The sequence below is a fragment of the Aulonocara sp. 'chitande type north' Nkhata Bay genome, linkage group LG5, assembly GCF_057382095.1.
Source record: "Aulonocara sp. 'chitande type north' Nkhata Bay isolate Kocher_YH1m ecotype deep benthic linkage group LG5, A_spYH_male_GT1.1, whole genome shotgun sequence".
NCBI classification, from domain to species: Eukaryota; Metazoa; Chordata; class Actinopteri; order Cichliformes; family Cichlidae; genus Aulonocara; species Aulonocara sp. 'chitande type north' Nkhata Bay.
The window spans coordinates 12,262,194-12,282,757 of NC_141348.1; the positions used below are offsets into that span (position 1 = coordinate 12,262,194).

The following is a 20,564-nucleotide window of genomic DNA, read 5'->3' on the forward strand; positions in this document are numbered from 1 at the left end:
GTGTGTGTCTAACAGTCAGGCAGAGCTTCTGCTTACAGAGCAGCGTTTCTCACAGTGGACGCTTTCATTTGTCATAGTGGGAAAAGGCCCAGCTGGTAATTATTAACAGTAACAATGACTCTGTTCCACTCAGGTGTGTAAGCAAACAATGCCGCTGAGGCGCTGTTGCACAATAGCAAGCCTAACTTGAACTAGAACACAGCCAGTGGATGAAATGCAGTTGTTCTAAAAGTGAGCTGTTACATTTATCAAACGTGCCCAGGTGTAGTGATTAATTTCCCAAAGCAGGGGAATAAAAACAAAACGAAAAAAACTGCTAGACTTTTATGACTTTTATTAGAGAATCCAAACTGGTAGATTTCAAGAACATATATATATATATATATATATATATATATATATATATATATATATATATATATATATATATATATATATATATATATATTTTTTTTTTTTTTTTTTTTACATATGTGAAAACAGGTGCACAAAGCCTTTTGTGGCTCCAGAGCGAGCTGTACTAAATCTTATAAACAGTTTCAAGTGAAGCTGGGTATCGAGCTAGAAAGAATTGAGTCTACTCGATCTCTGGAGCCTGCCTCTCGTCTGCGTGCGCCTAGCAACTCAAGGCTACGACAGCATAACCCACAAGAATCACTCAGAGAATGTTCGGTGTTCAAAGTGCATTGTGGGTAATGCACTCAGCAGCTGAGTGGGGAAAAAAAGGACGCTGGGCATCGTTCACTTATGTGTGTAGAAACATTTTTTGCCCATCCCACAAAATAAATGCACATGCCAAATAACCGTCAAATTCAATATCAGTAAATCAGAATCTAAATCAAAAGATCTTGTTTGCTGTTTGCTGTGCACATGTTTACCTTGGGGTGGTTCATGCAGAAAGAGGAGACACCTGCACCATTAAAGCAAACAAGCAGGAGAAATTCTAACTGAAGAATCTGAAAGAATATATAACAGTATAGAATAGTATATTATATACTAAGTGCAATAATCCTTTCTGTCATCGTTGTATTTTTACTCAGTTGTATATAGTATTTGTATTTGTATTCTATTTTTATCTTATTGTATATTTATTTTATTTTATTCTACTGTATATAGTATTTTATTTTATTCTATTCTGTACAGTTGTGTACTGTATTTATTCTTATTGTATTCTAATTTTTGCCTCATAACTTTTGCACTGTCCACTTCCTGCTGTGACAAAACAAATTTCCCACGTGTGGGACTAATAAAGGTTATCTTATCTTATCTTATCTTATCTTATCTTATCTTATTAAAAAAAAGGTTACTATTGGTGTTAATTTTGATGTACTTTCTTTAAATTTCCTTACCATCAGTTATTTAAATGCATAGGCATTTTTATTTGGAGATACACTGAAAATGCTGATCAATGAAACACACATACCAATGACTTGTATCATTGTTGCTTGTTACTTTGACTTACTGACGTGGACACCGACACCGTGTACCAGTAGCTGACTTTTTGGATAAACCTATAGCACTACTATATTTGTGCATGCTTTAAAACAACACTTAACAAAGTAAATAAAGGAATGTGAATGACTGTTTTAAAGCTGCATGTTAAAAAGGTGACACTCGTGCCTTTTATCTGTTCTTAGAAGCTAGGGCAAAAAAAAGTGGAAATGTAGAGTCGAATGGGGAAACTGGGACACGGACCTGCGCTGTTCAATTCTCAGTGCACGATAAGAAACTCATCTTCCCATGTTTATCAAATGCATGCATCCTGGAGGGTTGCAGTGGTCCTGAAAATTGCCAGATGAAAATGTTTTGTAATTGTGCTGTTGCCTGTGAGTAGCGGTCCGGCCACAGATTCTGTGGGGCATTTGACAACCTGTCAGAATGGTTTCATCATTCAGCTTTGGAAAACTTCTACTTCCGCTGCTTATTCCATAAATCTGATGGAATAAGATAAAAGACCATCTTACACTGTTTTCATTCTTTTGTCTAGAGCTGATTATAAAGGCATTAGAAGCTACAAAATGAACATAGAAAATATCACGAGGGCGGGAAAATGAATTGAAACTGGAAACACAAATCCTTTTGAGTTGAGACCTATAAAGAAAGGAACACAAAGTATAATGTTAGCAAAGAGATTCAAGACATAACTTCTGTGTCTTTTTTGAGTTTTGGAGTTTAGACATGGAAAAATGACAGCACTGAGTAGAGGAGAAGTGCTTACATTATGATGTATGTTTAGCTTCGTAACACATTCGTTGTTTGGTTCACAGTGTTTCTAACGTGTCCTGATCATTCAAAGTGCCGTTTTTTGTTTCCTAAAATTTCAGAACATCTATATTAACATGCAAAAAGCTGATGTTGTTTATCTCTCTTAATCTTTCGACTTAAAGATGTCAAACTGTGTCTGTTCTTTGAATGACTGAGGTTTAGTAACAATGAAAATAGACAGTTGTGTGTAATCTAAATGATTAAGCTTATTATAAAAGCTCTGCTACGTTTACATGAAACTGCTGATCGATCACAGTCAGCAGTCGCCAGCATCACTACGGGGGCAAATTTCACTGGTTGACTGGCCAGGTTGCACCCCTAGGTGTGTGTGGCTGCACTTAGCCCAGGTTTCCTTTTCACAGCTGAGAGGTTCGCTAGATAAGGATTTGGGGCAAAATACTGCATTGGTTTTTTTTGCAATTTGTACATCAGAAACTGATCAATAAATTATAGTTTCCTTACATAGCTTTGAGAGGTATTTGCAGAGAGTAAAGTTAAGACAAACTGAGAATACTGGAAAGTCTAATTGGTGCAAAGGTTTTGCAAAACATCAAAGCAGTTGTAAAGTGCATGCATGTAGAAATCTGAGTGGTGAAAATTTGCTGAAGTCCAGAATATAACAGAGAGGCATTCTTAAAAGCACTTAAAAGTGATTGTGAATGGCATTTCTCCTTATATATTCAGAGGCCCTCATTTTGCCCCTCATCCAAGAGGCTTTTTGAGTTATAGAACAACTGGTGGAGAGTCCAAGGTAATAAACCCCTACTGGGGCTGTCCCCCTTGAAGTGGACCTGAGGGGAATTGATCATATGAGTCATTAAATGAGCCAAGAAAAAAAAAAGCCACGGATCATTCCTGTCACTGGGGCGACAGGTGAAACCTTAGCGAGACTTTGCCCCACCCCATCATTATGTGAGTTATTGAGGGTACCAGAAGCAAAGTATGAATGGAGGTTGAAACACCTGTGAAGGGATCTCAAGATAGGTGGCTGATCGCTAGTGTCATAAACCAACACCTCTGTTCAACAGTGGACATTCATAGTGGGCATAGATGACCTGCTTTACTTCTCTCAAACCATCTGTCTTCTTTGCTAGTGTTCACATCCACACCAGTGTGAACACTGGCATCCTCAAAAGAGTATTCTTTCTCCTTTAAATGCAGGTGTACAGCTGGATCTTATGCTGCTCAGGTGGCTCTCCTATGCTGTACCAAGTGTTTGTGGAGTGGCTGTTTGGTTTCTCCTACGTCTGAGCACTCCTCACTGCATATGCTGTGTTGTTCAACCAGTGTTTGGTGTTTTCTCCTTGGAATGAACCAGGAAGTTCAGTTGCCTTCCTTTACACCTCTCAAGAGGATAACTTAAGAGGATCTTTCTCAGCCAAAAAAATAATTTGTTAACTGTTTTAAAGTAACGATAATCATTTGCTTTATTTTTGAGAGTGAGATGAAATATGTGTATCATTACCTTTAGAGGGACTGGTTGGATTTTTGATCTTTGTACAGTAAGGCTACCTGGTTTTATTTCTCGTATTCACTGGGCTGATCTAAGCTAAATAACGTTTGACTCCAGCTCTGTAGACGCTGCACAGATAACACTCTGATATTGTGTTTCTCCAGCTTCTCTGGGGAAAAAAATGAATGAAGCACCTCTTCACTTTAGAATTTAAATGGCTATAGCTTTCCTGGCACAGGCTATCTCGTAGCTTCCTTTGCACTTATGCACTGCTGTACCTCTTTTAAACTGTACTCTTCATTTAGAGTTTTTGCACTTATCGTATTAAATTCCATGAAACCATATCCATATAATGTTAAATATGCCAATGGGTGTTTTTAGAGCTATTGTAACCTTGAATTTTATTTTGAGTCGCTTTGTTTTTAGGAAAATTTACAAAGACAAAGTCTGCTTTAGTTGAGAAATTGTCATAACAGAATAGTTGTTTAATTAGGTTTCCTGCTGATGATTTACACAGAAAGAAGCAGAGGCACGAGTCAGAGTGACTGACAACTGAAGATCAGAAGCTGCAGATACTCCCGACAGACAAGATGTTTAATTTCAGATTTTCATTCTACCTGCCTAACTTACCTACTCTCATAACACATTTAGTTTTCCCCCCCTTATCCCATCTCTTTAGATTTACATGGAAAACATTTGATTTTTATTTAAAGAACACCAATTTAGTTGAATCAGACATTTACAAATGTAAAAAGGTCAACATATATATGTGTGTGTGTGTGTGTGAGTGTGTGTGTGTGTGTACATTTGCTGAACTATATAATAAATAAAAGGTTAAATAAAGTCATAATTATTTCTGGCAAAGTCAGCTTGTTTACATTTCTCCTCGTCTGTTTCCCAGGTAACGCCAATGCTTAGCCCAATGATCAGATCTTGAACTGACGTGACCCATCAGCTACACCTAAACAGCAACTGTGCTTTATGTTTTCATGATTCATCTGAAAAAGATGAAAACATGCTTCATATTTTCTCTTGTTGGCATTGATTAAGAGACAGCTGTGTTTTAAAAGATGGCTTTTATAGCTCTTTCTACAGTTTGTCTTACATTTATGTTTCCACTCACTCTAAAGACAGAAATGTGAAACTGAAAGAGGATATGAGGTTTGATCTACATGTCTTTGCTAATTGCAGATAATATTCCAAATTGCAAAATTAGTTAGAACAAAACAGATTACATGATTATAATCACTAACACATTTATTTTGACCATTAAACAGATCTAAGCTTCAGCCTTTTAAACTCTTTATTCTGTCTGAAGCAGGAAATCAAAGCAGTACGTCAGCTTTACCTGATTACATTCTGGGGTCTTAATCATGCCAGAGTCTGCTAGTTGATATTTTCATTGAGACTACATAATACATTGTGATTGTACATCAGCTCCAGCGCTCCAGAAACTGGCAGATAAAGTTGAATTGTTTAACAATGTGATCACACCACAGCTGCCAACAGTTTTTAGACTTAATGAGATGTTTAATATCACAAATAAAGTGCTGTTTACCCTATCAATGGAGATCTATCACACCATCAACTACTCATCATTGTCAGTATATTTGCCAAAATGTTGAGCTACGGTAAGTAGCTCTGAAAAAACAAAACAAAAAAAGCCCCAAGAGCTAAAAAGCCCAACGTTCTTGGGTGAGATATCTGTGTACATTTTGTGTCTCTTCCTCTTGGTTGCATGGCACAGTCTACTTACAATTTATATGTGTATTCTGAAAGCCTTGTTCAAGCTACAGTAAAGCTGATAAACAACATCAGTCACACAGGGGATTAGTTACACACGGTGCACCCATCCCACTGCTTCTCTGCCTAATTCCAGCTCCAATCATTTGCATGCTGTGGAGTGTATGGAACTTACTGGACATCTTTGGTATGCGGATGGGACCGCTGCTGGTGCCATCGCCCCCTTCGGTCAGAGCTTTGATCTCAATGAGGTAGTCCTCTCCAGAGGGGATTTGCAGTTCCAAACTGGTCTTATTGGTTTCCAGTACAGTTGTCCTCTCATGCCAGTTCTGGCGATACACAACCTGGAGGACAAAATGCAATTCTTTAGTCATAACAGTGAGATATTAAACTTTTTTTACTCATCAACAGAAAAATTTGTAACTTCATTCAACGTATCAAACTAGTGTGTAAAAAAACACATTCAAATCCAAGAGTGCCGCACGATACTGTTGCTTCATCTTGGTTATACAATCCTATCTCTAGGAGGTAATGAATTCAAAATGCCACACGGCATGACAGGGATGATTTGGCTCGATGATTCAGGGACTTGAGAACAGCACCTCAGACGTCATTTTTGCACATTTACTTGTGTAGCTTCACCATCATTAAAACGCAGCAGAAAGTTTTATTTAGTCCTCCGAAAGAAACACAGTGTAGAGAGCCAAACTGCAAATTTAGTTAAAAAAAAGAAAAATATGCAAGAAATATTGACATTATTGTCTTTGTGAAATCTTTACTCGAGTCGTGTCTGCAAAAGAGCCGGCTAAAGACTATGTACTATGTATGTGCTGCGGGTAAAATAAGTATTGAACAAGTCACCAGTTTTCTAAGTAAAAATGTTTCCAAAGGTGCTACTGACATGACAAGCTCATTGGATGACTATGATAACCCAGCCAATCCACACATGCAAACTCCTCTGTCTGAAATCAGGCGAGCAGCATCTGGTCATGACTGCTATATGGTGAAATGATGTTCTTTCTACTTCCACATTAATACCCCGACAGTGCTCACTGCAACCTGCAGTAGCTTAGAATTCTTCTGTAACCAATACGTTTTGCAACAATAAGGCTGCATAGGTCTGAGAGAGCTCATCATCATGAGGACGGTAAGCAGAGGACCCACTGGAGGATATCAGGCCCTCAACCCACTTTCATAAAGTTTCTGATTGTTTGGAGGTCATTGTGTAGGCCACCCTTGTAAAAGGAGGAGATACCAATGATAGTGATGGGTTAAGGACCTTCTATGGCCCTGCTCTAACTGCCTGTCTCCTTGAGACTGTGCCAAGAAAACTAGCAATAGCACATAATGATGTACTATCCTAGAGGTAGAGGAGTTGGACTACCTTTGTGTGTGTCTTGTATGTATATATATAAATCACAAACAGTGTGCTTTTCCACACAAAGTATGCAAAGTGGATCAAATATGATTCATCGTTTTACTGCTTAGAAAAACTTCATTCCTTTTGTGGCATGACGCCTTTCATTTTATCACCTGGAACAGATCTTTTAATTTTGAAAGGCCAGACAGGGCCAATCCATAATGTAACACTGGAGTGCTGAGGTCTATCTTTCCACTGCAATGAGAAAGCCATTTATTGAGATGACAGCTGCTGAGGCTCTATTTGTTTCCGCAGTTCTGGACTTTCTGCTGTTATTCTGACAAACTCACCTTGTATCCTGTCACCTCGGACTCATTCTCCATCGCTTTGACATGTTCCCAATTTAGAAAGATCTTAGAGTTGGTCAGTTTCCATTCAATACTCCCTGGAGGGTGACTTGGTGCTGCAAGACATGTAATTACAAAGACAGAAGATTTACAAATGAATGCGTGTCAGTGATCGTATTCTCTAAGCTAGTCTGCACGTAGCCCATTATGCATTTTACATCATATAGTCGTCAACCTTCAAGAGCAAACCGGAGAAAAATGAAGGTGCATGACCTTTGACTATCCACAGGAAATCAAACTACTTGATTAGAAATAAACACAGTGTAGGAAATCATTTGCAGTCTCATGTGCAGTCCTGTGTCCTAATATAGATGGCAATCTGTATAAGGATACTGATTATGCAGATTGGCTCTTTTCAGAATCTTACATGCAATGTAGGTGGATCATAATTTGTGATAACTACTGATTTATGAAGGCAGAAATGGTGCAGAGTGCAAAGTACAATTTCATTTGTTTCCTATGTTCGGCTTTGCATTGTGAGTTTTGAAATATTTCTTTTTCCTATCTATTATGTTAATAGTTACTATTGTTACTTAGATTTACAGTTATTTTATTTTATTGGGTTTATTTTGGTTTCATTTTATTTATTTTTTTAATATTTTGCTCACCTCATGTCATGGTCCTGGGTCGTGCGACCCAGTGTTTTGTGTTTTAGCCTATTTTGATGTTTATTCTTTGTTTAGGGTCACTAAGGCAGTCCAGCCATTTGTACATACTACCCGTGTATTAAGTCTCCCTTGCCCTTCGTGTGGTTATGTCATCTCCCCTGTACTACGTCTCCCCGGTTCGTGTGTCTTGTCTAATCTCCATGTTTCCTGTTTTACTTTGAAAGTCTGTATTCACGGTCAGTGTATTCAGTTTCACTCCTTCTGTCCTGTCGTTAAGTTCATGTGTGTCAGCTGTGTTCCCATGTGTGGCCACTTCCCCTGATCATCCCTCATGTGTATTTAGTCTCTGTGTTTCATACAGTCTGTCTCGCGTTGTCTGTGTTATCTCCCCTACCCCTTGTCATAGTATCCCAGCCATAGTTTGTAGTTTGCAGTCTAAATCTCATTAGAGTCATAGTTTCCCAGTCTATGTTCAGGTTTTCCCTCAGTTACTTTGTTGTTCTTTTCCATGAGTTTTTCAGCCATAATAAAAGGCTCGTTTTGGTTGGAATCCACTCCTGCATCCTCGTTTGTGTTCGCACCTGGGTCCACCACACACCTTTCCGCACGGTCTGCCTCCGCAGACCTTGACAGTACGACGCGAGCATGTCGGACCCAGCGACTCCTGGCAGAGACGTAATCCAAGCGGTGGAGTCGTTATGCTACCAGTGGAGCCGAAGCTCTAGTGAGGAGGAGAGGGAGGAGTTACTTTACTCGTTGGGGACAAGCGTCACGGTTTTTCCCTGGTTATGGGAGGCGCTACCCCCTCTGATCTCGGACTTCCTCCGCACCATCCTCCCAGCCTGCCCTCGGCAGCATCAGCGGTCCGGTGTGCGGACTGCGTCACCACAGCCCCGTGGCCGCGCAGCCTCCCCTCCGCCTGCTGTAAGCATACAAGTCGGCACGCTGAAGTTCGCCACGGCACCACACTCCTCTACGCTGGCGCCGTCCCTCTACTCGCCGGTTTCCACTTCGCCGTCGCAGCTCAGTCGTTCACCCTCACCGCCTCGACCGACCTACCCGTCTTCCGCTTCCTATCTGGCACGGATGTGGTCAGAAGACGAGGAGCCGGTCGCCACAGAAATCAAAGTTTCATCCACGACCACCTCAAAGAGGAAGCGGCGTTCGCGTCGCCGGCGCCCAGCGCTACGGCATGTTTCGCCCTCCAACGAGCCACACGAGGATGCGGGGGAGGTCATGGATTTCGACCTGGAGGAGCGGCAGTGTGCAGCATGCGCTCAACTGGATGAAGAGCTCCGGTGGAAGCCGTAGCTAGCTCCTGACTATGAGGAGATCTTCCGGGGAACCCGCCTGGCTCTCGGGGGTCCCCTGAGCTTCCAGGAACTCTCATCTACCGCTCCATCAGCACCCAGTTCACCAGCCTCTGCGACGCCGCCCGGCGCGCATGAAGCGCCGTTGTCTGGTTCATCGGGAGCTGCAGTCAAGAAGAAACGGCGTTCGCGTCCCCGTCGTGCTGCGCGACAACTGGAGGTGAGTGAACGCACTCTCCCATCACCAGCCTCCGTTGAAGCCGTAGAAGAGGAACTAGATTCAAGTTTACAGATTCAAGGGTCACCATTAAAGGAGACACATAGTGTGGAGGCGGCGGACTCCAGTACTGTGACTGATGTGGTCAGTTCGTCTGGCTTCCATGAACAGGGAGTAAGACCCACACAGACTGTAAATCCCAGCACTGGAGAACCTCAGCCTGTGTTCTCGTCACCGCCACCGGAACAGGAGTTTGACGGTCCAGCCTCTGAGCCGACCGGGGAATCCCCTGTTCCGTGTTTTTCTTGCAGCGAAAACAATGACACTATTTCAGAGACAGCCAGTGCTAACTGTAAGCTGAGTAATACAGTGCTAACCGGGCCGCCGCCCAGAGATTTTGCCCCGAAGACACCCGTAGACAGACCTAGTGATTTGGCAGGGACCTCTGGTGTAATACTTAGAGGGAGGGAGACCTCCACAGACCTAAAAGCTAATTGTGTGACAAGAGGGGGGGAGGAATTTCCTCCGTTGTCCGTTGCTTCGCCTGGGGTTCCATCTAAAGCTGAGTTGCCTGTGGCTAACGCCTCCTTTCCTGAGTCTGCTCTGCTCACCTACGAGGTGCTTAAAGTAGACACTTGTGCTTTCACAGCGAGTGAGGACTTTTTAGAGGAGGGTCATGTCGCAGAGCATATAAGAACGGAGGGTGAGACGAGGTGTGATCATGTTTTGCCTGCTGCTCCTGTGTCCAATGAACTTAAAAATAAGAATGCTGGTCATGACCTCATGTTGGGACTTAAAGGTGACAACAGGGATTCTAATCAGGGTAACACGAACTGTGAAATGTCCCCACCTAAATTCTGTTTTCCCCACAGTCGTGAGCAGGGTGTTTTTGGACTGTTTACCTCCATCCCTGCCGCCTCTACTCAGAGGATTGAGTCTGAGACCAGGGGATACAATTCCACTATTAATGACCATGTAGCGTCCCCTCACGGAGTTACTTTGACACAGTTCTCCGAGGTTTCTGTGAGCACATTATCGGACAGGGTTTTGAGTCCCAAGGTTAATGTTAACACCAGCACACAGCCGGAAATGTCACCCGTCTCGGCTATGGTTGCTAGCACAGCATTATCTGTACCCATTTCACCATACACTCTACATAACACCCTTGAGTTACAGTCCACCTCTAGCGTGGTCCCAAGTCAATGTACCACTTACCGCTATCAGACTGGTCAATTCTCATCACCCAGATCCATATCTGAATATCTCATGTTCACCCAGGGATTTCCCCCTGGAGGTTTAAGTCATGTTTTTGTGGGTAATATAGTAATCCTTGTTTTCCCTGTGGCTGACCCTGCTTACCTGTGCCATAACGTTATGTCATTGATTGAGTCTGAAGGGCGGAATGTAGACACAGGGCTTTCTGTTTCTGAACCTATTATGTCAACTAACATGAGTCTTGCAGTGACTGGGTTGGTCTCTGCCTCAAGACATCTCACACCTGTTTGTTTCTGGACTGATACCTATAAGATGTCATGTGAACGCAGCCGGCCTGTTGCCACGTCAGCTGGAGGGTCCGAGGGGCCCGTTCAGCCGCCCGTCTCCGCTGGAGGGTCCGAGGGGCCCGTTCAGCCTCATGCCTCGTCCGCTGGAGGGTCCGAGGGGCCCGTTCAGCCTCATGCCTCGTCAGCTGGAGGGCCCGAGGAGCCCATCCAGCCTCCTGTCTCCGCTGGAGGGTCCGAGGGGCCCGTTCAGCCTCCTGTCTCCGCTGGAGGGTCCGAGGGGCCCGTTCAGCCTCATGCCTCGTCAGCTGGAGGGTCCGAGGAGCCCATCCAGCCTCCTGTCTCCGCTGGAGGGTCCGAGGAGCCCATCCAGCCTCCTGTCTCCGCTGGAGGGTCCGAGGGGCCCGTTCAGCCTCCTGTCTCCGCTGGAGGGCCCGAGGAGCCCGTCCAGCCTCCTGTCTCCGCTGGAGGGTCCGAGGGGCCCGTTCAGCCTCATGCCTCGTCAGCTGGAGGGCCCGAGGAGCCTGTCCAGCCGCCACCTGCGGCCGCCTCGTCGTCGCCTGGTCCTGCTTCAGCCTGTGCTTCGTCTGGTCCAGCTTCATCCGAGTCTTCGTCCTCGCCTGGTCCAGCCTCCGCCTGTGCTTCTGCTACGCCTGGTCCAGCCTCTGCTTCAGCGTCGCCTGGTCCAGCCTCTGCTTCAGCGTCGCCTGGGCCAGCCTCTGCTTCAGCGTCGCCTGGTCCTGTGCCCTCCAAGCCTCGGCCGGTACGCCTGACACTTGGGAGCCGCCGCTGCCTTCCGCGCGGTCGGCCCCCTGAACTGCTCCGTCATCGCCTTCGTCGCCGCCGCTGCCTTCCGCGCGGTCGGCCCCCTGAACTGCTCCGTCATCGCCTTCGTCGCCGCCGCTGCCTTCCGCGCGGCCGGCCTCCTGAACTGCTTCGTCGCCGCCGCTGCCTTCTGTGCGGCCGGCCTCCGGACCGGCTCTGTCACCTGTGCCGCCCGCCTGGTCGGCCCCCCGACCATGTGACCCGTGTACTCTTGTGCCTGTGGGCTCTGGGTCGGCCCCCTGAACTTTGTTTTGACTTTGGTCTTGTGCTCCTGTGTGTTCTGTTGTTCGTTTTGTTTCCTGTTCGTTTTGGTTGGAATCCACTCCTGCATCCTCGTTTGTGTTCGCACCTGGGTCCACCACACACCTTTCCGCACGGTCTGCCTCCGCAGACCTTGACACCTCATTTATATGTCATATATCATATTTGTTGTGTTTAACCCTAAACCTGTGGCTGCTGTATTTTGACTGTCACCTAAGCATAGTGAAATAAATCTAAGGACCCACAGCCAAAAAAAAAAAAAAAAAAATAGAAGTGGCGAGTTGCCTTCACACCTAAACAGAAACATTGATGTAGTCAGAGGTTAAAGTGGGATTTGGCAGGTAGAGGAACTCTAATATCAGTTGTAGTGGCTCAGCATGGGGAGAAGAAGAAGAAGAATTAGTTTCTATTGAGAGCTCCAGTAGATTTTCTTTGTATACCAGCTGTGATCAGCTGACCTGCTACTGCTGCTCTGAGGTTTACTGGTCTTTGTGGATTTGCACAGCTGAATTGAACAGGATGTAGCCCAGTATTTCACAGCTATCTTGGCTGATTTCAGTTCTCTACACTGACAGTATACCGCATATAATGTTTTTATACTAGACAGTGGAAAGTGTGTGTAAAGGTGGAATACACTGCAGTAATATAGGCATTATCAGATTAAATTCTGATTAATGTACACTCTTTTTACACTTTTCTAACAGTGGCCATGAACACCACAGCTTTATTATACATTCACCACGGTACAGAAAGCGAACCTGTTTTCATGCAACCTCTAAATAACACAAAGTTTGTATTAACCTCACTGTTCTTCAAGACGTTTCACAACAAAATAAATAAATAAAAACTTCACACCATACAGATCCAATATCTGATGTGATAAACAAGGACATTAAATGTAAGCTTTAAATCTGCAGTTTATCAAATGCCTCTGAGTTGTCCTTACCTTTAAATCTAACCTCTCTTCTTCCTTTCTTTCCTCATCTCTCAGTAAAGTCACCGCACAGTCTTTTCTCTCCCTGTGAAATATAGCTGCTGTACCTTTAGCTAGTAGAAACTGTGCGGCAGACTGCATGCAACCAGTTTGTGTGTTTGCTGTTATTTGTTGAGCTGATAGGAACGTTGCATTTGAAATTACCTGCCACATTAAAAAACATTGTTCCCCTCAGGATTATCTTTTGTATCATTGTTCTTTTTATTTAGGCTCAAACTGATTCGATGTTTGAAGGCGCACAAAGCTGGGAAATAAGAACCTTATTTAAATGTGTTAAAGCTAAAGTAAGGAGGCTCTTTAGAAAATGTAAGCAGTAGAAAGTACAGATGTTTGTGTAAATATGTTCAAAGATAAAGTAAAAAGTTGTCAGTAACCTTACTTTGTTACTTCTCACCTCTGACCAAGGCAATTTTTAGCAAAGAGTTAGCTTTTCACCTTTCCTGTCAGCACACACTTGTTTAACCAGTATGTCCTCCACACTATTCTTACCAACATGGTCTCATTCTGGGGCATCACATGATGCCATTCTGTCACCTGCGTCACCTTTGATATACGCCATGAGATAACAGCCTTACAAATCCCTGAAAAGTCAGTATAAGAACATAGAAGAGATGCTGATAGTCAAGAGCCCAATGTGTCCAAACTGTTACATGTTTGAAGTTAACAGGTGTGACTTTAAAGGAGCTGAAAGATCCACTCTGAGTGTGCTTTTAATAAAAGCAGTCATGGAGAAAATGTACAATTTCCGTGTGGTACAAAAGTGCATTATAAAGTGTGGAGGATGTAATAGATTAAAGTTTCAGTTGTTCCATAATCAAATGAAGTTTTTACGACTGATAAACATTTTCCATGTTTGTCTATATTTAAGGGATAATAAGAAAGGACGGGCTTTTGAAATTAAGAGGCTCGAACCTGAAGATACTTTGAAGCTGAGCCTTTTATTGTCTTCAAAGACATGTTTGAATAGAAACCTGCACCGAACAGGGGCCTGCTCATCAGGTTATCTTTTAATGAACTACACTAACAGGAGGACTTGTGGACACATTGATATTGTATTATTGAAAGAATCGACCCAATCTTACAGCCTATAGTGATTTCTAATTTATTAACGGCTCTCTTTTGTTTTCACTCAGCTATCACACAGGAAACAAGTTTAGCAAAATTCTTAATTCTTTCATTTGGGTTTTTAGCTTAGTTTAATAGACAAAGGTACAAAACTTTTGACTTTATAATCAGAAAAAAGTAACTTGTAAATTGGTGCTTGTGAAAAAGAAAATCAAAGAGTGTAAGAGAGGCAGCTGTGATGTAGGTGTATGTGTGAATGTTACCCTGAGGTGAGAAATAGCTGGAATAGCTGGAGGCTTCAGTAGTCTGGTAATTAACTGTAGGGGTGTTACCATAGAAATGTGACAGTATAGACGGCTTTCTTCCTGAAAAGATGGATTTGCTGCACAACTATTTGGGAGAATATGACTGGATGGGTATGAGTGAGTAAACAAGTACCACTTTTTATTGTGATTTAATTTACTTTAAATCACAATAAAAGTTTAAATTCTTGAAAGGAATGCATCTACATTCATGCAATGCTTTAAATACATTTTGATTGTAGGGTTTAGGTTTATAAAAGAGGTATTCAAAAGCCCCTTATGGTAAAAAGCAGATATAAAATATCAGACATAATATAATATTGGGAAGATCTCCAGCTGGTCTCAATGAAGTTGGTAATATATTTTTTGAATCTTAAAAAGTATTGAAAAAGTTTTTCTATGATGAACCACAAACCCTTAAATTTATATTCACAAATCTGACTGTGTATTTAATGATTATTAAGATTTTTTCCATACAATATTGCAAACTCTGATGGTAAATGTTACAATTAATGATTGTAAAACTTTGTGATTTGACATCAATCTGATGCACTCATCAGAATATTTTTGTTTTGTTTCATGGAACAGGTAAAAAGCATGACGTTTAAGTATAAATACAGTACTTGCTTATATTTAAACATATTTATTTCAATATGGCCCCCTAACAGCATGTTGAAATACTATCCTAATATGATCTCAGTTTTAATATTCCTGCTATTAGAAGGATAATAATAGTGATATTATTGGTGTGAGTAATTACCTCAGTCTCAGCTGTTACTGTGTAAGTATTATCATCATTGGGCACATATCGAGTATGTCATGTCTAAACTCCATTAAACAGACTCAAACGTATTTTTTTTAAAAAAGAAAGACCCTCGAGTCAACATGAAAAAAGCGGTTAAAGTAAATAGATCCCAGTTTTGTGTGTGGACTCACGTGGTTTCTTGGTGGTGATATTAAAAGGTGTGCTGCAGGGTCCAAGTCCAGCACTGTTCTGGGCTCTGACTGAGATCAGATAAAGTGTGCTGCCCTTCAAGCCGGAGAGCAGAGCTGTGCAGTTGATAACCCTCACTCTGTCTGCTTCACTCTGCTCCAATCCTTCCTCCCAGAAGAGAACCTGGACCAAAGAGACATGAGTTACCACAGACCTCTGAGCATAGTGCCTACCTTTTCATTTTTTCCTTTTAAACTGTCAAGGTAGCCTGTTTCCACCCTGACTGGCCATTAAGATAGTCACATCATGATTATGAAGTAAAACATCCCGCACAATGTCATTTCAGAGTGCATATGCTGTAGATTCAAAGTGCATATGTATGTTTAAGCAGTACCAGCTGACATATAGTACAAAGGAACAGACCTATGGATAAGATACAGATATCAGGTTTAAAGGAGCATCACTTTAGTGCTTCCACTTTATCGACTTAGCTATTGTAAGTCTCCGAGCAGTCCAACACTACCAAATGATACTGTATCAGACAATCAGCAATATCACAAGCAGCAGTGAGAGTGAACAGTACCAGAGCTTGTCAGAATCTGTATTCACTGAGAGACTGTTTATGGCCCAAACACAAGACAGGAAAACCAGACAGGGAAATGTCAAACAGATGGTCTGAATGTAGGTACTTATTTAACTGAGTGCACACACGTTTTTTTTTTTTTAGGATCTTGCTTGGGAGAGGCAGATTAGCAATAGGGCCTGGAGTTGCTGATAACAGATGCATCTAGGGTGTTTTCTCCGACTGAATTTTAATTATAGAAGTCTTTTCAAACACTTGGGAAAAATCTCTGAAATACCTGAGCACAAGAAGTTCACAGTTCTTATAGCACCTCTGCAAAGAATCTAAACACTCACTCAAAGAGGGATCGAAGAAGGCTTAAGCTGTCTTGCTGAATCTTATGCTGTCTAATAGAGACAGTGACAGTGAAATATGTCATACCTGCAACACAAATTGTGGTTGTGTGTGGTAAACATGAACAGCAAGTGCTGCTGATTTTACATTATATTATACATTCCAATACTAGATAACCAAGCAGGACAGGTGCTGTTTGAAAAGGAAAGAGCTGTAACTACAAATTAGGACGCTGTACATCTTTCCTTATCTTAGTATGAAGTTAATTCATAAGAAGTGTCACATTGTATACGTGTGGAAATATCCATCCATCCATCCACTGGAGCACTAGTAGTGACACAGCAAATTTTTGGGAGTGGGGTGGGGGGTGTCACTACACTGATGCAATGCATTTCTATTGATGGCCTCACAATATTCTACTGATTTTGCAGTAACAAAAAAAACAAAAAAATCTAACAATGTGCCAAAATACAATGCCTATACTTTATATTATAAAGGTTTAAGATTAATGCAGCTTCAGGGTCTGAAAAGTGAAACCAATATGGAAGTGCCTGCATTCTTTCTATTGGCCTGTGGGGGTCGACTCCGCTGGTTGCAGAAGTAGATTGCTTGTATAATTATTTACATCATCAAAAATCTTCCTGATGAATTTATGGTTTAAAATATCCAGATATATTACCATTATGGGTAATTCTACTAACTGTATATTAGTATATTTAAGCTTTGTAAAAGTGTGCGGTTTGTCATTTGTGGGTTTTGTTTTTCTTTAACAAATAAAAGATGAACTGTAAAACTTTTTATGGTGCAACGCCGGGCAATTTGACCTGTGGGATCATGCCTATTTGGACACAAAGAAATGTACTATGCCCATTACTTATTCATGCGTACAGTCAGCATATAGGAGGTGCTGATCCTTCTGTCAAGCTGATGCTGGTACACATTTACAAGATCTCTTCCAGGTCAAGGTGATGGGAGCTTGGATATATCTTTGCCCTATACATCTCTCTTACAGACTGCTGACTTGTCTGTGAGACAGACTGTGTCCCATTGAACAAGAAACAAATGTCTTCAAAGGTTTTGCTTGCACTTGACCACAACTTGAAGCAAATAAACATCCCAGTATCTAAAGCTGAGCGACCGTCATCCTCCTCTCAACCACGAGCTGCTTCAGAAGGAGCAGTACATCCCAAGAGCCTCACAACCACTACACTTCAGTGTGAGAGGCTGAAGTTGTGCTACCTCTGCTGGAAATATATGTTCTTTGACTTGAATGCACACCAACAGTGCTTTGATTACTCCAAAAAAGTAATTATTACACAGAAATATTTTCTTAAAAGTAATCCAGTATGTTACTTAATTAAAGAAAGTAATTTGTTAAAATAATTGTTACATTACTTTAATGTTACTCTGTAAAATGACCTGAAAGGCACTGTCTCAAAATTACCATTAAACAGTATGGCTGCAGTCCCACACACCCTGATGAGGACACGCATATGATCTCTCTGTTAGTATTACACCACGGCTCTCTTAGTAGAACAAAAAGCCGACGTCACAAAGCAAAAAGAAAACGAGCACAAACTGCTCAGCCTGACTGCTCATCAGTTTGTTACCTGCTTACGTTCAGGTTCTGGCTGCTGGGCTGAGGTCGGCATTCACTCAATTTTAACGTTACCCTGGGTTCTCAGCTAGCTTAGCATTAGCATGTTGTCTGTGCCGGGTTTTCTGGAAATCCATCCTATCACAACATCCTACCTGTTGTTTCTGCGTATGAGCACAACATGAAATTAAGCACCAAACCGTCCTACCTTCGTGAATATGAGCTACAAGCATAGTCAAAGGAGCTTGCAAACAAAAGCGTCTGGACTTCTTTAAGTTACTTGAAGACGTTTCACCTCTCATCCGAGAAGCTTCTTCAGTTCTAAGGTCAAATGGTGGGGAGTCCCAGATTTAAACCTGGTGGGAGTAACCCCCCACAGAGGGACAAAAGGACCCCCTGATGACCCTCTAATCGCCTGAGCCAAGGTGTGAAACTGGGTGTGGGTCCCAATCAGCCAGAGTTTCGGGTGAGTTCATTGTGAAACCTGGCCTTATAGACATTGCAGTACTAAAATATTAAAAGAGAATGAAAGACACAATACAAGAGTCCCAAAGCAATGTGCGAATGGCTGTCTTTATCCTGTTTATTGAAAAAGTAAGAGGAGTTTTAAGATTCAAACTATTTTCATCCTTCATCACTGTTGCAAAGTTTAATGTTTTACATAAAACTGAACTAAAAACAGAAATAAGTGGAAACTGTGTGGGGAATCATGTGAATTCCTGAGGTCAGATGGCCCAGGATGTGAGTGGGCGTTAAGGCGTCTGGGGAGGGAACTCAAAACTGGATTATAGATGGCAGACATTTGGTGTCGTAAACCACCGCCTCTGTTCAAAGATGGTCGCTCACAGTGGACATAGATGGCTTCTTTCACTCCTCTTTCAAACCATCTGTCCTCTCTGTCCAAAATGTGAACATTGGCATCCTCGAAAGAGTGTCCTTTATCCTTAAGATGCAGGTGGACTGCTGAGTCTGGAGGGATACTCCCACTAGGTTTAAATCTGGGACACCCCACATTTGACCTTAGAACTGAAGAAGCTTCTTGGATGAGAGGTGAAACGTCTTCAAGCAACTTAAAGAAGTCTAGACGCTTTTCTTTGCAAGCTCCTTTGACTACAATGACCTGGATGACTGAGAACCTTCACAGACAGCTTCAAGCATACTTCGACGGGTAAAATTAAGTGGCAAACCGTCCTATCTTTATGAATATGAGCCAGAAGCATACTCTGATAGGTAAAGTTGCAAACCGTCCTACCTACTTAAAATTTATGCTGGAATTATTGTGCGACAGTAGAAATGTGCATAAACTATGTACAGTTGGACGGTTTTCCAAAGTAGAACCGGTGCTTGCAGAGAGGCAAAGTTGTTACAGTATAATGTTGTTGTTTCGAATGAAGCTCTTAGAAAACCAGCACACCGCAGACCACGGCCTCTCTGTGTGAGGATCTAAACGTATTCTACGCTAGATTCGACACAGCGAACACCACGAGACCGGACAGTGTGCGCACCGCAGATGACGTCAGTACGCACACTGTGTCTGAGGAGGATGTGCGGAAGTGCTTCGGGAAGGTGAACGCACGCAAAGCTACTGGTCCGGACGGGATTCCCGGCCGCGTCCTCAAGTCATGCGCGGCTCAGCTGGTTGGAGTGTTCACGCACATCTTCAACCTTTCCCTCTCTCTGTCTGTAGTCCCAGCCTGCTTCAAAATGGCCACCGTCGTCCCTGTACCCAAATCCTCCACCATCTCCTCATTGAACGACTGGCGACCTGTAGCCCTGACCCCCATTGTAAGCAAATGCTTCGAGAAGCTGGTCAGGGACTTCATCTGCTCTGCACTACCCGACTCACTGGACCCTCTACAGTTCGCATACTGCCACAACAGGTCCACTGATGATGCCATAGCCCTGACACTACATACTGCCCTGTCACACCTGGAGAAGAGAGACACGTATGTGAGAATGCCGTTTGTAGATTACAGCTCAGCATTCAATACCATCGTTCCCTCAAAGCTGGACAGGAAACTGCAGGATCTAGGACTGAGCAGCTCCCTCTGCAGCTGGATCCTTAGCTTCCTGTCTGACAGACGCCAAGTGGTCAGACTGGGCAGCATCACCTCATCCCCCATCACACTGAACACTGGTGCTCCACAGGGGTGTGTACACAGCAAATCCAGCATGTCCAAATTAACACTGTCGGATTTGATTTCAACACTATTAAAGTGTCTATATGGGTCCACACCATCCATCCATCCATCCATTCGCTTCCGCTTATCCTTTTCAGGGTCGCGGGGGGCGCTGGAGCCTATCCCAGCTGTCATAGGGCGAAAGGCGGGGTACACCCTGGACAGGTCGCCAGTCTGTCGCAGGGCTAACACATAGGGACAGACAACCATTCACACTCACATTCACTCGCACATTCACACCTAGTGACAATTTAGATTAATCAATTAACCTATCCCCACAAGCTGCATGTCTTTGGACGGTGGGAGGAAGCCGGAGTACCCGGAGAGAACCCACGCAAACACGGGGAGAACATGCAAACTCCACACAGAAAGACCCTGGCCTGATGGTGGAATTGAACTCAGGACCTTCTTGCTGTGCGGCAACAGTGCTAACCACCGTGCCACCGTGCTGCCCAGGATATGAGGAGGATGTGCGGTCCACACCAGAGATTGTTAATTTAACTCTTTTTGGAGAGTTGGTACGTTAACTCTGATTTAGTGTTAAACACCAAATCTGTCTGGAGTTGATAATTTAACACTTGGTGTTAAGAGTTTATATATTAACTCTCAAAGAGTATTTTAGTTTAAC

The 20,564-nt window shown here is 42.9% G+C and overlaps 1 protein-coding gene across 1 annotated transcript in view; it reads right to left on the bottom strand.

Annotated features, from left to right (window-relative positions):
• Positions 1-447: 447 nt before the first annotated feature.
• Positions 448-20,564, bottom strand: part of cntn6 (contactin 6) — a 142,264-nt gene continuing 122,147 nt past the window's right edge. The window contains exons 21-24 of the mRNA XM_086291347.1: positions 15,246-15,426; positions 7,172-7,284; positions 5,637-5,805; positions 448-2,091 (exon numbers count right to left, since the gene is read on the bottom strand). Of these exons, the coding sequence (XP_086147473.1) occupies positions 2,012-2,091; positions 5,637-5,805; positions 7,172-7,284; positions 15,246-15,426 (543 nt within the window). The 3' untranslated portion in view covers positions 448-2,011. The remainder of the gene's footprint in view (positions 2,092-5,636; positions 5,806-7,171; positions 7,285-15,245; positions 15,427-20,564) is intronic.